The 17,479-nt window shown below is 38.4% G+C and overlaps 1 protein-coding gene across 1 annotated transcript in view; it reads right to left on the reverse strand.

Moving 5' to 3' along the window:
• Window positions 1-14,885, reverse strand: part of nmnat2 (nicotinamide nucleotide adenylyltransferase 2) — a 42,132-nt gene extending 27,247 nt beyond the window's left edge. Inside the window, exon 1 of the mRNA XM_041277224.1 lies at window positions 14,685-14,885. Coding sequence (XP_041133158.1) covers window positions 14,685-14,769 — 85 coding nt within the window. The 5' untranslated portion in view covers window positions 14,770-14,885. The remainder of the gene's footprint in view (window positions 1-14,684) is intronic.
• Between the last annotated feature and the right edge of the window lie 2,594 nt (window positions 14,886-17,479).

Below are 17,479 nucleotides of genomic sequence, written 5' to 3' on the forward strand. Positions count from 1 at the left end.
GCATGTGTTCTGCTGTATAAACCCCATATACAAAATACAAACAATTACTGTAGGTAAAGGACAATAACTGATATAGCCACACAGCCTGGCAATGCAATCACAGTGCCAACATGCCCACACAACGTGCCCACACAGAAGAATGTGAAGAGTCTTTTCATATCTGCTACAATTTTATACAACCGTCTAAGTCAATAATGTTGTATTGCTATGGAGCACAGACACCTTGTTTATTTACAGACACAAACTAATATAGTGCTTAATGGGATTCGTTGCAAATGGACGGCTGTTGAGTGTTTATTTGAGTAAATAAATAAATAAAAAAGTCTACAACCTACAGCCTCTAACTTATTCTTTGCAGAGTATTATCTGGGCCGCCCGTTTTCTGTTTGTATGATAGGTCCAAGAAAATGCCATTATGAGGGATGCTCTGGCAGTAGGCCAGGGTTTCTCAGGGACAAAACACAGAGAATGCTGACTCAGGGCAAATGGAAACTGCAGAGAGTTAACAGAGTATGTTGAGATTTCAAAAAGCTTGTAGTTCCCCAAATCTGACAAATCTCCTACCAGTATCTAGATGACACTGTGATGATTATTTTACAAGGTGCTAGTGCTAACTGGTACCTAAAGGTAATGTGTTTGAGGCCAGATTGCTACAGTGACAAGAAAATTGTCCAGAGTATAAAAACTTTAATGATATGGAATTTGAAACAAATGTATTATTCCATGTATGTGACAGATTATTTATTTGTTTCTGTGATAGGATATGGAAACATTTGAGCTTAATCAATTCTAGAGATATTCTATGTTTGAACAAGCTTGACGAGCAAGTTTCAGATGGCAGGAAATCTGTCCATTGATATCTAAATAAAACAAAAATCCCAATATCAGCATATGTGGAATGTATAAAATAATTTTAGAGGCCAAAATGATTCAGATTTCAAATCCATTGTTATGTTGTTCAAAAATAATGACATCAGTACATTTGTCATCACAGTACGCATCGATTGAGACCCATGATAATTGTATTACAATTGCGCAAAACAGGATAATTAGGAATGGTTCCAGTCCCTCAAGATTATTAGCTCAGATATTGCATAAAAGACATACCATAATCAATACAAAGCAGTAGCAAGGACTATTCATCTTTCTGTCACCTTTACAGCCCTGGCCATGGCAACATACAGCTTTCAAATGACAAATGACATTTCTTGGCAGCGCAAGTTCGCTTCATTTTCCACGGTGAGCAAAGAAGCTCCTTGTACTGTGGAAATGTCAGACCTCCTCTCCTGTCAGAGCTCCATCAGCCTGTAATGGAGTCACTGAGGATTTGCAATGGCTGGAGAGATTTTTAGTTAACCACTCACTGGCTAGCTGGGGTTGCGCTGATGGTTTTAGCTGTGCTTCCTTGCACTCTCTTCAGAAACAAACCGTCGGACACATGTCTGGCTTGGGTCATTAAAATGGAGATCAGGTCTGTGTGATGGAGAATTGCTAGATAAGTCATATCACTATACAGCTATTTGTATTGTTACAAGTTTGTTATTTGTTTGGCTGGAATAATGGTTGCTGTAATGATGTAACGATGACAGTTTTGGCAGTTGTAAAAAATCTAATACAGCAGAACGTCACAGCTAGATGCTACCTACATCCAAGGAGAGACAGATTAATCAGCGGATGTGTGCACAACAGGCCAGAGCCATGCCAGCAAGCATGTGTAATCACCAGTCTGGTGACGCCCTTTCCCTACGGCTACTGCTGACAAAGACATGGAACAGTATCCTCTCTGAGGAGCACAGGGTGACTGCAGCATCTGGAGAAATTAAAAGTAATTAGAATTTTAAAATATGATGTCAGATGTACAGAAAAGGATCCAGGCGCTAGTTAGCTTGTGTCATTGCCTTTGCAGTCTAAATGTCCTGTTCCTTTTAATGTGCTCTATTTTAACATTCTCAAACGACACTGAATACTTATATAAAAAAGTGAAAGACATACTGCACTCCATACCTTATTCTGCAACTCACGATGATGCAATTGAACAAAACCCATAAAGTGGTCGCTCTTTAAAAGTAAAACATATTTCTGTTGTTTCATAGATTGTTGTGGGCAGAAATGCATTAGAGACAAACAAGAACTTTGGATTTCATACCCTTGATTCACAGCAGTCTAGTTTAATTATCTAAAAAGTGGTATTTGAGATCAATTGAAAAGTCAAACTTGATATGTTTTTATAAATCAGTCTATGGTATATGTTTGCCTTAATGTTTATTACTTCCTATAATATGAGTGGGGTAGAGCAGAGGCTCTACTCATGGGGGTGCATGGGTGTGTGGGTGATTTGTTGCTTTGAAGGATTAATTATTTAATTGATAGTGAATGGTAGACTGTGGAATGTGGCCAGGTGGTGGTTGATTGAATGATTAATTGTCAATCATCCCCTGGCCACATGGTATATGAGGAGAACAAAGAGGTTTGTTTGTAGAGAGTGTGTGAGTGTGAGTGTGAGGGAAAGAGAGCACATGGGATAGTAAAGCTTGGGTGTTTTGGGGTTTGTTTATTTGAAGAGTTGTGTAGTGTTTGTTTGCAGCTGTTTTGTTTAAACCTTTATTTTGTTGGGTCTCATATTTCGGTCCCTTTTTCTCCACTCTTCTCCCTCTGACTCTCACTCCTTTATTCCTTCACTCCTTCACACTCACTTCTCTCCCCTACACGCTGCGGTAAATCAATATAAAATAAAAGACAGACACGCTTGCTGCTGGTGGGACAAGACCCGTGTATTGTTGTAATAATACTGCGCATTCTTTTTCTAACAATGCTACTTGGCAACTGTGAACTGGGACAACCGCTTGCCTGGACTGGAGTTACAACATTGCACATGCTCTCTACAAACAAACCTCTATACCATGTGGCCAGGGGATGACTGACAATTAATCATTCAATCAACCACCACCTGGCCACATTCCACAGTCTACCATTCACTATCAATTAAACAATTAATCATTCAGTCCAACAATCAAATAATCAACAACCATGTGGCTGTGCAAATGGTGGCCATCTTGGTTACAGACTGTCCCTTCACTAAGATGGCCACCAGCCATCAAACTCTCTCTCACTCACATACATGTTCTCACCCACACACCAGTGCACCCTGTGGGTACAGCCTCTGCTCTACCACAATGAAACATATCCTAATGCACAACAGGTAAGACTGATAGAATGATTTAATATTTTGCACATCACAAGTCCAGTGCAAAGGAGAGAACCAGAAAATACAAAGAAAACTTGTATCTGGCCGAAAACTCCCACTTTCTAGTTCCTCCTGTGCCACCTAATTAGAAACGCCAACAGACCTTGACATGCCAACAGCTTCGAAAAGAAAAAAAAAATCCTTCAGTAACAAATCAATGACCTTCTAACTGTAAAAGATGGTTGCCATAGCACAGCCACCCACATAAGCACATACAGACACACTTAGAAAACACTCACTCACCAGTCAGCTGAACCCCACTGCATTAACCCCTGCACTGCTTAAACCCTTGAAGTGCTACTTGGTATGAATACGAAATATCACACTCATCTTAACTGAGGGTTTCTTCTTCTTGGTCAGTCATCCTGAACAACATTGTTCTATAAAGTCTAATAATTTTTGACAGCTGCCCATAACCAAACAGCAATAAAATGTGTCTATCTGCAAAACCTCCTGCATTCACCACACTAAGTATTGTACAGGTCAGTGATGCTGTACATGAGTTACAGTGACCACTGTAATGCATTATTGGAAACGGACAGGGTAACATATCGGATATAAATCATTCCAGAGATAAACGTTGTTAGTCATTGTGGTGGAGTGGAAGCCCTGCTGGTACAAGGTGTGTGTGCGTGTGTGTGTGCGTGTGTGTGTGTGTGTGTATGTGTGTGTGTGAGGAGAAAACATGCGGGAATGTGGCTGGAGGTATAAATTGAATAAATTATGATTAATTAGGATCCAGTCGCAAATGTATAAAAAGGGTGATCACGGGTATTAATGTTAGTTAATGTTGGTTTTAGTTGGTGAAGGTATGTGTTGCTGTGTTGCTGTGCTCTGTTTATGTTTATGAGTTTTTGTATAGACCTTTTGTTTTGGCTCTTGTGCCTTTTGTTTTGTTAATGTTTTTTGTTTTATCCACTGCAGCTTCTGTGTTCTGAGTCTCTTACCACCATTAAGAGCTTGGTCGTAACGCTACCCTATCACATATACAGCGTTTCCCTCCTTTTTAAATGCTGTGATTTTGTTCAAGATATAAAAATAAACAGGCAGAAGATGGTCATCTCTTTCTTTGAAAGTCCCAAAGAAGTGAGATGTATTTATCACATCTAAACCCCTACAAACTGTTCCATCGAGGGATGAAAGAGTTAGCTATGGCAGTCTAAGAACAAAACAGCTCCGGGTTTGAAGACGGCCTCAACAAGAGAATACTGCACGTGCATTGATGAACACATCTGACAGGTAGAAAGATTCAATATGGTATTTAAATATAAATACAATAATAAATACAATACGCTAACAGTACCACGCCATAAGACAGTCACAGGCCTTCCTAGTCTGTAGAGAATATTCTGGAAGGATAAAAACAGTATACAGTGAAACAATACACAGAAACGTTTTGGCATATTCATTAAAAGACAATGAGGTCTTTGAGATAAAGGAAAACACTGTAGCTGCTTATTGCTGAAAAGCCATACAAGGAAAGGGAAAAATAAGTTGTTTTTAATCAAGCGAGTAAATTAAGTGGTACATTGCGGCACATTGAGGCCTCCCACTCTTAATACTGTAAACTACAAATTTCCCCATCAAGCTCCTTTCATAGACTCCAACGTACAATGTGATAGAACTAAGCTGACAGGGTGATAAACTGAATCAACACCATTGAAAACAAAATCTGAAAAAACAATCAGCATTACCTGTGAGTGAGAAAATGAAATGCCTGTTGGACCTTTCTGGAGTGACCTGTCTCTTAAGAGGGTAGTTTAACCTTCATGGCTGTATGAATGTCTTACCGTGATTTTCTCATTCCTAAACTATTGACCTACAGTATTTTACCATGTTAATATTCTCTTTGCCATGCTTCCTATGGTTTAACATGCATTCATTATGCTTTCAAGAATGAAATATGTTGTACTTCTACTGTGATAGAACCTTAGAAAGCTTGAGTCAGAGATATGATCAATTAGTTCACTTGGAACTGGGCAACAACCAACAGGCCTAAGACTACCATTTGTGCACAAAATAGCCATCAGTCACATGAGCAAATGTTTATATAAGACCAGTTAATCTGACCAAACATCTGTGACATCTCTGCAACCCTGCTGAGCAACAGGGAAGCAAAGCAACTAATGTATAACCAAACAGACTCGGCATTACAAGTGACAGCCATTATGAAAGTCAGTGGTAAGACCATGAGCAGTGAGTCCTCCCTGAAAGTTCAGCTGTCTTAATATCTAAGTGGTAATCATCCATCATTCACAGAGGCTGTTTGATACCCTGACTTTAATAAACAGTGTCAGCATTGCCATGCAGTCTTATGAGTGGTGCCAGCCAGTTGTGTATCCTGCAAACAATAACATCCAATCACTTACTAATGTGTCAAAATGAAAAATAGTCCTAAAATCACTGTTTGGTGTGTAAAATGGTGCATTTAAAATGGCTGCTCTAAAATCAGGGTGGGGTTGTACCCACTGAAAATCCAGTCTGTGGAGGAAGATAAGAAAGTATGCACATTTAACTTAGCATATTTTGGTGCATTCAATGTACTATTTTTTTCCAAATATTATGTGTTATTTATTTGAAATCGTCCATTTTATAGGTACACTCAAAACGTTTGTTAGAAATGAACTGTTCTGACTATGGCCACAGATAGAGTTGAGACTGAGCTGGTCATCTTGATCCCAGAGAGATATGGAAATAAGGCAAAATAGACAGACTCAGCTACAGTGTCGTTCCCTCATACAGTATCTGTGTGTCACTCAAGGGTGTATGAGGCTAGCAGGAGACAACTAAGTTGAATTCATGTTTGTTACCTACAGTAAACTAACCAGTTCCCCCTGTGTAGAAATGGTTCAGATTTGAATGAGTATGAAATGGCATTGAATGAATAAAACACTCCACCACTCTGTTGGCACCTCAGATTTTCTCTGTTCTCAGAGGATGGCGATTTTGTCTCTCAGCTGTCAACATGTTACCCCCGAATGGCCTACGAGCATGCAAATCATTTTCATGCAGATGGCGAGCTGCAGTCAATCTGCTGATGCACGGGTTATTTCTTCCTGGAATTTCTCATGCTGTAGCCACTGAGTCTGAAAAGATTACGTAGGTGGATCAGTCGGATCAGTCCTGGGCCCCGGTGTGGTGACCCCTCTGCCTTCCAGGACGTGGCCTGTCCCACACAGAGCCGGTGTCCTGGTTTCTCTGGACTAGTCTGCTGATTGTTGAAGCAAAACATCTCATTCTCAGGGCAACTTCTCTCACAGACAGGCCGCCTTCAATCATGGCAATAGCAACCAGGCGATCTTCATTACTCAAGTGGGGCATCGTTGTATCTTTCGCTGTTCTTGCATTAATTAAAATCATATCTTTTTGAATGGCTATTTATACAGATTCATAATCAACTCATTTAGAGTCGTAACTAAAAGCTTTCATATTTCAAAAGCTGCTGAGGAGTTTCTTTAAAATGATTTCTATTTGTCTCTGTTCTGGTTGTTTGTCCAAATGCAAAAAATAACTATTATAATTGCACCTCTGTAAACCCCATTCAAGGATACTTACATAAGAATGTACACCTTGAACACCTCTTAGCTCTGCCAACAACCAGAATGGAAAATGATTGTAAGCATATAAACTGAAGATGGCAAACACTGGAGCACAACTGAAATTAAATTAAAATCCACAAATGATTTAAGCACTGCAAAGATTTGTTACTTCCCATCAAAGCTATGTGTTGATTGTTGCAAAATAATTCCAGGGCTGTGTTTTTGAATGAATCTGTCTGTCTGTGTTGAAGTTAAAGTTGTTTCTGTTACAATAAGAACAGTTCTATATAAGTACAGATTAAAAGTAAAGAGCCTTTGGAAGGGCAGGGATTTGAGTGCAAACTCCGCACCCCGTGATAGCACATTGAGCTGAAAATCCCTGTCAAAGACAACCTTGGCAGATTGTTCAGACTGTTTCTTGGTCCTGAAACAACATCTGCACTAACTAAGTACTTCTCCCCAAAGCAAATCCTCAGAGTGAGGGAAGAGAATGGGAGAGAAGACAGATAGCACACCTTGCATAATATATTGTTAAAGCAAAACTATGACTAACAAAGTGGAATCCACAACCTGTGTTTAATAGAGTACTTTATAATCAGCAAGGAATGGAACAGCCTTGATGCACTGGATGGAAACACGAGATTTTTCTTTTCAAAATAAATTATATTATGGATTTTTTTGTTTTTGTATTTATGTGTGCTTCTTGTAATTGCTTTGGCAAAGCCAGAGAACCTGTCACACCAATAATCCTGGTTTTGAATTTGAAAAAACAGGGAGCTGTGTGAGAGAAACAACAATGCATAAAGAAGAGAAAATGACAAGGGTGTCAGGAGATCCAGAGTGAAAGAGACACATGGCAGTCAGGAAGCTTAATAATCATTCAAGGGGGATAGGTTGTAAAAAATGTATGCTTGCTGTCTGTGCTCTGCCAGGCATAATGTGCAATTTAGTGCTGGGAGATGAAAGAAGAAATTGGGTTACGTGGGCCGGAGCGTGTGCTAATATATGGCTCCCTGTCAGTGGAGTCAAGAAAATAAAAACATATATTCCACTTGTACATTCAACACTGTATTCTAGAAATGTAAAACTGATCTTTGCAGATGTGTTTACATTGTTATTCATGATTGTGGGAGCATGTCTCTTGTACAAAGAAGGAAGCTACTGTAGGAAATAAAAGGCATGTATGCTATCACCTCTGTGTCAGAACTGTAAGCACTGCACATGTGAATGTTAGAGAACGGAGACTAAAACTGCAGCAATAACCAAAAAGAACAATTATTGCCAATGGAAACATAGCGATAGGGACAGATACAGAGACTGAGACACACACACACACACATGCACACGTATTCCTGTGTGAGTACTGCAGTTCATTCAAATGAGCACAAAAGCAGGTGCTGCACAATTAAAACTGGTTCATCCTTTTAACCACCTATATGTAGACCAGGCACTGGAGTGTTTGCAAGTCCCCCCTCAGCCAGTACCCCTCAATAGCAATAAGCTTCAACAGCCTTAAAGGTCTCTTTACTGCTGCTGCCTGAACCTCCAGTACAAATAGAACCCACAGCCAATGAATGGGGGTGAAGACAGGAATTATATAAAATCTTCTAATTTAATTAGTCAAGTGCAGTTATAAATATTGTTCTTTTTTATGCTTTTTCTTTTTATATATCAAAGGTTTGTAATTCTGGGCTTAACTATATAACCATTTTGAGATGGTTGTATGTCCAAAGAGACAAACAAAAATGCATTTAGTATCCAAAACCTTCACCAACCTTTGTCACAGTTAGAATTAAGGGTGATGTTAACCAAGGTAGTTGCTCTGTTACTAGTGTAATGCATGTATTGATTGTTTTAGTGTGGGAGTCTGAATTAGTGTACTGCTGGACCCCTTTCAGTACAAGACTGGTGTTATCCATAGAATGTATGGTCAATTAAAAAGGGTGTAGTTTAGCAGTCCTGGATTAATGCAGTTGTTTTTTTCTATTCATTTACTGCAACCATGTGTCTTCCAGTTCAGTTTCTTAAAGCTGCAGTTGCTAAAAGTTGAATGAACAGCTCCCATGGTGCTTCCATTCATGTGCTGCATGATGGATTTCAGGCCTTCAGTTCTATTTCACCAACTGAAGTGAAAAGCAGGATCTGTGAGGGAATGAGAAGACTCTTTGAGCACAGCCATATACTAGCCAGCAATACACTCAGTACAGTCGAATGCCAGAGTGGTCGCTTCAAAGCTGCTTCTGGGTGAAAACATCTGTCTCCAGTGCTATCTCTCCTATCCCGGATTTCCACACAGATGTGGCAAGAACATTGGATTGTTATGAAGATAAAATTGATCAGAATGACTGGAATTAAAGGTTACAGATAGTGTACCCAAAAAGATTCAATGCTGACCTAATTTAGCTGAAGAAATCTTAAACACTGGCATTACCTATTTTAACGCCTTCAAAAGTGATCTGGATGTGCAGTTGTAGCTATAATTTCTTTCTGCATTTTCTGAGCATTTTTTATGTCATGGCAGCAAGCGAACTGCAGATTTACTGTGGCTATTATTCGAGACTTTAGGTCACGACTGTAATATAATACTGGCAAATTATTTTAAACCCTTGAATCTATGTCAAATGAACAAAATGTGAACCGACGTATATAGGATTCAAGTTTCAGATATTTAACTGTCCATTCTGGCAAAGCTGTTTCTGAATTATAGTCTAATTTGTCTACTGCTACACTCACTACTCTTGAGTCAATTCTATTTCTGTGTGCTTTTCTTGAATGGCTGTCAGGCACTACCATATATGTTACACAAAAGACTAAGCTTACGAGAACCACTTGAAAAACATGGTTGGGAATTCACCAATAATTACATATCTGACCATACATTTTACATGTACAGAAACTTCAACTGATATGCATTAGTTGTTTATATGGGTATGTGGCAGGGGTGAGGCCTGCTCCTGCAAATAATATGTTTTTGTTTGATTTGCACATAAGAATGTTTATTTCTTTGATTAGATATGGCAGGGCTGGGAGATCATACTCCCCTCCCTGTCTAATTGAAAGGAATGTGCAGCAGGTGGCCAGGTGTCAATTGTACAATTGACAACCCATTAACCCTGGTCAGCTGCCTTTAAAAAGGGGCTGGTAAACCAGTCCTTTGTTCTTCTTTTGTTTGTTCCTGTACCAGTGTGATGATTCATGCCAGGGTGGAGAGCCAAGGAGAGTGAACCGAATGGACCAAGGGAAGGTGACTGGCAGAGGCTGGAGTTCTTTGGGCAGTTCTTGTGCTGCAGTGGAGTGAATGTGCACCTCCCTGTATCTTTTGATTATTGTAAATTATGTATTAAATATATTATTCTGAAAGTAATAAAGCCAAAAATGTCCCCAGCCCATGAAAAGTGTTTTTGCACTCATTGGAATCCTGAAACCACTGCTAGCCAGAGTACGAGTGGAGACCTCCCAGGTGGGCTCTAGGTTCAAGGTGTAAAAAGAGGCTTTTACAGTGAGAATGAAGGTCACCCACTGATCTTCAGTGACCTGTTTGGTAAGTGGAAAGCACTGGAGAAGCGACACTCTAATTAGGGTGAGGTAGAAAAAGAGGGAGTAATACCATGTCTTGCTGTTCTGTTTGCTAATCTGCTATTTATAGCATTCAAGCCAATAGGGATACTGGGGAAAAAAAGAAGAATTCAGCAGGTTAACAACCAATTTGACAAGCCATATATTTTCAAGCAATAGTTTTGCCATATTTTCTAATGTTTTTAGCCATTTCCAGCTACAAAAAAAAAAACTCAGGGCCACACTGGGATTTGAAACAAGTACCTGCTGGGTACAAGCCTGTTTCTGTAACCACTGGACCACACAGCATCCTCGTGTTGTTAATTAGCGGGTCTCTCTCCCAGCTTCCTCTTAGATCTGAAGATTTCCATTTTTGCTAATCAGACCTACTGTACTCCACTTTTCTACCAATCAAACTTTATGTTCTTGGGCAAATTTGAGCTTTCTTGTTTACTTAAACCTGACAAATAAGACTTGGTTCTCTATCTCTCCTTTGCTGACATGCTTTAATGAGCTGACAGAAAACACAAGTTCTTTGCACTTGTTCGGCTAAAATGCTGCTTGAATTCCTTTAATGATGCTGTCTTTGGATTTATTGATCCAGTATGGAAAACAGACCATTCACGGTGACAGCATTGACAGACAAGAGATTAATGTACTTGTTTCAGAAAACCTTTGTCAAAGGTGATGCAGCTTTTTCTGGGGATTGTGTGCATGCATGTGTGTGTGTTATACACAAAGCTGCCTGAAACTGAGGAATAAGAAGGTAAGGTGACTTCTCCAAAATCAAATAAATACAGTTTAACCAATTCCTCACTGCCAACCTCTGAATGACTAACTACACAAATTGTAGGTTTTAAGCCTCTTTTTACCTGATTTATACTGTCATTGCACTTTCTCCCTTAGCTGGTGGAGCTCAAATTATTATTTTTTTTGATTAATAAATTATCACAAGTTCAAGGGTTTACACTGAAAATGATTCCGCACTGGCAGAGTAGAAAATCAATACAAACCGTGCACACACAGATTCATATGCAATTTGACACCTTTGATTCTGGTTTCCAAGTTTCAATGACAGTCAAAACCATTGTAATGCAGATTCTCCAGATGGAAATCAAGAGGTATAAACAACAGAAGATTAATAATATAGATGGTCCAACTTGCAGAAAATAAGTTTGTAAAATTACATATAAGCTGTACTAATTCACACTGGCAGTGAGATTATTAGATGCAGCTCCTACCACAAAATGACATCACTGTACCCTCATGCTCACCCCAGGAGGGTTAACTGTCCCAGTTGAGCCATTTCCTTCCAGATAACTGCCACACCTGGGACCATTACTGCCTATGTTCTAAGGTGTATTTACATTTTGTTTCAAGATCAAATGCAAATCAGTCATTGGCACTGTAAATGCCGCTGGGAAAACTACTGAATAATGCCATAATAATAAGCATGAAACTTTTCCCAGAAAATGGAAAGCAATCTCTCCGCCACATCAAAGATTCTGTAATATAATGATACATTATTTTGTATTGATTCTCTGTAAATAGGAGCAGGCTATTTATTTAAGTACACTTGCAGTAGCAATATAACAGGCAAACCCATTATAGGGAACACTGTAGTTTTACAGAATTTTGCTGGATGAGATGTATCATCTTCTATGTTTCCTGCCAAATGGCATGTGGCATAAAGATTGTTTACATTACCCTAGCCAGGAGACACAGATGAATAAAGAAGCAATATAAACAGAAAGCAGAATGCAAAACTAAAGGATAAAAGAGGGAGTCAGTGAAACTCACAATTGTCAAACTACAGCCAGAGCGGATGGACAGACAGACGGCAAGGCAGAAAGACATGTGCTAAAGGCATGCAAAGCTGAGGTCGGTCTGGAGAAGACAATGTGTCCTATGTGATTGGAGAGAGACAGAGGGAGATAACTGAGCCTTTGATGCTGCATAGCACAAGATAACAACAGCCAGGTCAGTTGTACACAGGGATAGTGGAAGAGGTAGGAAGATGAAGTAAACCATTTTAAAACGAGTTGAAAGCCATTGCTCACTGAAACAATATTGGAACTGTAAAGTGTACTGTTTAATAATAATAATAATAATAATAATAATAATAATAATAATAATAATAAATAATAATAATAACAGACTGTATCTCAGACAACAATAGAGTTTAGGAGCAAATCCTGTCTCCGTGGGGAATTACAAAACTGACAAGCCTGAATTGCAATCAATTGCTCACACGAGATGCAGTCAGGCTAATCAATCGATTACACATCATAATAAGGAAGGATGGCACCTTTTACAATGCAAATTTGACAAACATGACAAACTGATAAAATGTTCACAATCCGACTTGCAATGAGTTGTTACACAATAACACAACAAAATATATTAACCGTGCTGGAGGACTGCACAACTATGTAAGGTCAATATAATGCTACAATATGCTGCAACCTAGTGCTTTTGAAAAGCTCGATGAAGACCTTGTCACAAATTTCCAACATAACAAAAATTAAGAGTATCAGTCTACTGAGTGACTTAATAGACCTGTCTTAGATTCTGATAAAGTTGCACAGTATTCCACAATGAAAATACAAGTTGAAAATATGCTCGGTCTAACAGGCTTAACTGCCAGACTGAATGCTTCATCAAACAACAATAAAAATCAACAAATATTACTACTTTGACAAAACATTCGGCACTGCAATGAGTCTGACAAAGAGGTTGAAGAATGTAAAATGAATAATGTAGCTTGCCATATTGATGGTCTTCAACAAAGAACAAAGTGTGTCAGTAATATTTGACAGATGCAAAAAGACTATCTCAATTACATCCCAGCTGTAAAAAAAGAATTCATTTTCATAACCAATAAAGTCTGACTGACAGTGAACCCTTTGTCACTGGATTAAAGCCACAACATTATTTTCCAGTTTGAAAATATCATGTTTCATCTGAAATTACATTTGTGAAGTAGGTGCATTCAAATTTCATTGATGCAATTAAATAGCCTAGTGTCGCTTGAGTTTTGAAGTATGACTAGCAAAAGCCAGTTTAGACAATTATTGCAAAATGATTCATATTACATATTTAAGAAAAACATATTTAAATAATATAACCATTATATAATTAATAATGGTTATTTCTTTCAGTCTACATCTCCTTTCCTATGGACATATATATTTTTGATTAAAAATTTTAAAAATTAAACATTTTGGTGTATATAAAAAAATATACACCAAAGTCCTAAAGGCAGCATCATAAGCTACCCCATTCTAGAATGGTTCACACCAACTTCAACCAGATTCCCACTTCATTAAAGAACTCTACAAAAGGCTTGAACCATTCCAGCAGGGGTTGATCTGCTTAGGAATGTTCATGGCATTATGAGCCACTAGTAACAAAAGGCATATTATACACTCGTTTTTGTTCTACTTCTTTAAATCAACTCAGAATTAGAACAGTTAGTAGTATTATATTTGATAATTTTGTCAAAATCACATTCTTTACAGGGTTTGTATAAAGGCTGCACAATTTTTTAATCTTGTGCTCGTTTGGAGAAAATCTTTATATCACAATTGGTTGATGGATATTTTCTAGATTTGTTCAGATTATCAGTTTATGTTTAAACTAAACAAAGGATGTCGTTCTTCATCCAGATGACGCAGTAAAATGTGAGCAGCAGTCCAGTCTACTAATATTTAATTAGAAACTATATACATATTCGGTTCCTATAGCATTAAAAGTGAATATTTGAACTTTGTGGGACAATAACAACTAGGTATGCGAAGGATAATTCACTTTTCAGTAAATTACATGATGCAGGTCTTCCACATAAATAATAAAAACAATCCACAAACCCATTGATTAACCTCTAGAACCCATAAAATAAACTTTGATACATGTTATTATCCAGCAAACAATATTGTGCTGTTTTTTTTTTTGTAATCTATGTGTGAATTACCTAAATTGATATGAGCAATACACGTGTCAACAAAGGCACGTCGCTTTGCTTATCAATATGCACCAATCACCTTATAATACAAACTCCCAATTCCTAAACCATTACGCAATTTCAGCACCACGAGTATTGGACAGCGATCGAAGTTAACGACCCAGATAGAAAAAAACAAAGAGCAAGCAAATTAAATTAGATACGTGCTGTACACTATGTTAACTTAATACTATGCAGCTGTTTTATTTTGTTTTATTTTCTTCTCTTTAATCCCTTAGCTAAATCTTACATTAGAACATCACCCAACAGATGAGAACCCCAGCCAGCAACTAACCTTAAAGCATACATCCTTCCCAACAAAATATTAAACATAAAAACCTACCGAACATATGGATGTGTCCCTTGGTGATGGGGTTAAAACTGCCACAGGATAGCAGGATAACGTGAGTCTTCGTGGTTTCGGTCATGATTAGGCTTGTTTTTTTTATTCCAAGCACCGTTTTTAACGCTCAGTATTTGTGTTCCCTGTGCGTCTGCAGTAGAGCAAGGCGAGGTTCAGATTGATTGCTGCACTAACTGATTCTACCGTCATATACGCAGTACGTCACTCCCTTACCATCTTTAAAGGTACAGAGCAAGAACTAAGGATCTGAGTAGGATGACAAATCATTTTTAATATGTATTTTTAAATAAATAAATAAATAAATAACATAATTCACCTAACAGCCACTTTTGACAGCATAGATCTTCCCGTTCTTCTTGTTCCCTTTCAGAAGTATGCTGGGATCTCTGGAACCTGTCTCTCCTGGATATCCTCTTACCTATCTGGATGCATGCAGTCTGTTTTCTATGCTGGATGCAGTGGTGTCGAAAACCCAGTCACTTGTAGTGTCCCTCAAGGGTCTGTTCTTGGGCCTCTGTTCTTGGACCTCATCCACACACACACAGTCCCATGTTTCACTTCTATGCTGATGACACCCAGCTCCACTTAAAACTTGACCCTAGGAAGCCCCTCTGCCATGGTCTGGCTCTCGGCTTGCATTGAAGACATCGAGGCGTGGATGTCTGCCAATTGTCTTCAGTTCAACCCTAGCAAATCTGAACTTCTAGTAGGATCTAAAACTCAACTTAAGAATCTCAATATAGCTACCCTGAACCTTGGAAACTGTCTGCTGCTGCCTTCCCCCACTGTATGAATCTTGGTGTACTTCTTGACAGCAACCTCTCCTTTGATGCCCACATCTCCTCCATGGTCAAATCTTCCTTCTACCATCTTTGAAACATCTTCAAAGTCTGTACCTACCTTTCCCCCTGTCATGCATTTGTCCCATCTCGACTTGACTACTGCAGCTCTCTCTATGGTGGTCTCCCGGCATGTGGCATGAACTGACTGCAGCTAGTTCAAAATGCCACTGCCAGGATCTTTACCAGATGTAAAAAAAAACAGGAACACATCATCCCCCATCTTTCCCAGCTGCACTGGCTACCTGTAAAGTTCAGGATTACTTTCAAAACTCTCCTGCTCACCTACAATGCTATTCATCACACTGGTCCAACCTGCTGACCGCTATGTCCTTGCCCACAAGCTGAGGTCCTCCAACTCTGGCCTGCTTGCTACCCCCAAGCAAAAGTGCACTACATTGAGATCGCTCATTTAGCTTCATGGCTCCGACTCTCTGGAACTCTCTTCCAGCTTTGGTGCATGATGCTCCCACTGTTACTCACTTTAAATCAACTCTTAAGACCCACTTGCTCTCTTTTGCTTTCCATGCACTTTAAGCCTGATATTTGTCATTAGCTGTTGTGTCATTGCTACTTTTTTCTTGCATCCACAATGTTTTAAAATTCTTTTTACATCCTAGCCTTGCATTTAATGTATTATGCATTGTTTTTTTAATTGTATCTTGTAACATGCTTTGTGATGGTGGTCCACTATGAAAGGCGCTATATAAAATAAAGATATGATTGATTGATTGATAAACTACAGTACTAAATTATCAAGTGCATTATGAAGAAATGAAGAAGATTCTCCAAATACACCTAATGAACACACAATATATATATATATATATATATATATATATATATATATATATATATATATATATATATATATACAAACAATATATATACCCCAGCACCATCTGGAGTGAGTAGATACATTTGAACAATTGCAACAATTGGCTTCTGGCTACAAATAATTCAGTCTTCACTCTACTCTTTCAAAAATTTAACAATAAGAAGGAAAGCAACAGGTCACTGACATGACTGTATAGCACACATAGCTTTTGCTATTTAACTATTTTCTTGTTTTTGGACATGTTATTGCCATATTAAATGATAATGTGTGAACATGTTTTACTTTTCTCAGTACATAATAACTGTCAATATAACTGTATCATCTGTTTAAGCCATATCACTGATAACACAGGCACCATCCAAATGGTACAATTATTAAACACCTAGATTAGATTACATTAACAAAATGTGGGCTTGATTACCAGCTCTCTTTGATTTTAAAGGATACTGCATCATATGTTTGCTGTAGATGTTTTGTGGGTTAATTTTTTTTTGTTTGTTTTAATGCAGTGAGAATGGCCAACTACTGAGTGAGAGAAACTAGAAGTGAAATGCAGGCGATTATATATACAATGCACTGAGAAAATCCAAGCCCATTCTGCCTACATGACAAGACAGAGAATGTAATACATCAAATGGCAAGTGTATTCTATTCCATAAAGTATATTGTATAATATTTGTTTTCAGTTCATTAAGTATTATTCATTATAGATAGTTATAGCCTTATAGTACAGTACATGATTTACTGTTTTCCCATGCAGATGCAGAGCATTACAAAAGTGGTGTAGCATCGAACTTTTTTCGACATCATACACTGTCTTATGATTTAGTTCCCGATTGTTGACCCCAATGAAACAGTCCCCCCTCCCCAGACTGTACTCTTAGGCATTTCAACCCACTGCATTCGAAGGGCGACATCTAGCTAACTGTATTTCAACTACATATTACAATACAGTCTTGGTTATGTTTTTGGGTAATAGTATCAATCACACATACATTTTGATTTTAATTAAACTGGCAGTACATATAGTCACACACAAGGCGGTGCTGCTGCCTCTGACATCTCTTCATATTTCGTCGCAACATCTAGGCCTAACT

The sequence above is a fragment of the Polyodon spathula genome, chromosome 18, assembly GCF_017654505.1.
Source record: "Polyodon spathula isolate WHYD16114869_AA chromosome 18, ASM1765450v1, whole genome shotgun sequence".
NCBI classification, from domain to species: domain Eukaryota; kingdom Metazoa; phylum Chordata; class Actinopteri; order Acipenseriformes; family Polyodontidae; genus Polyodon; species Polyodon spathula.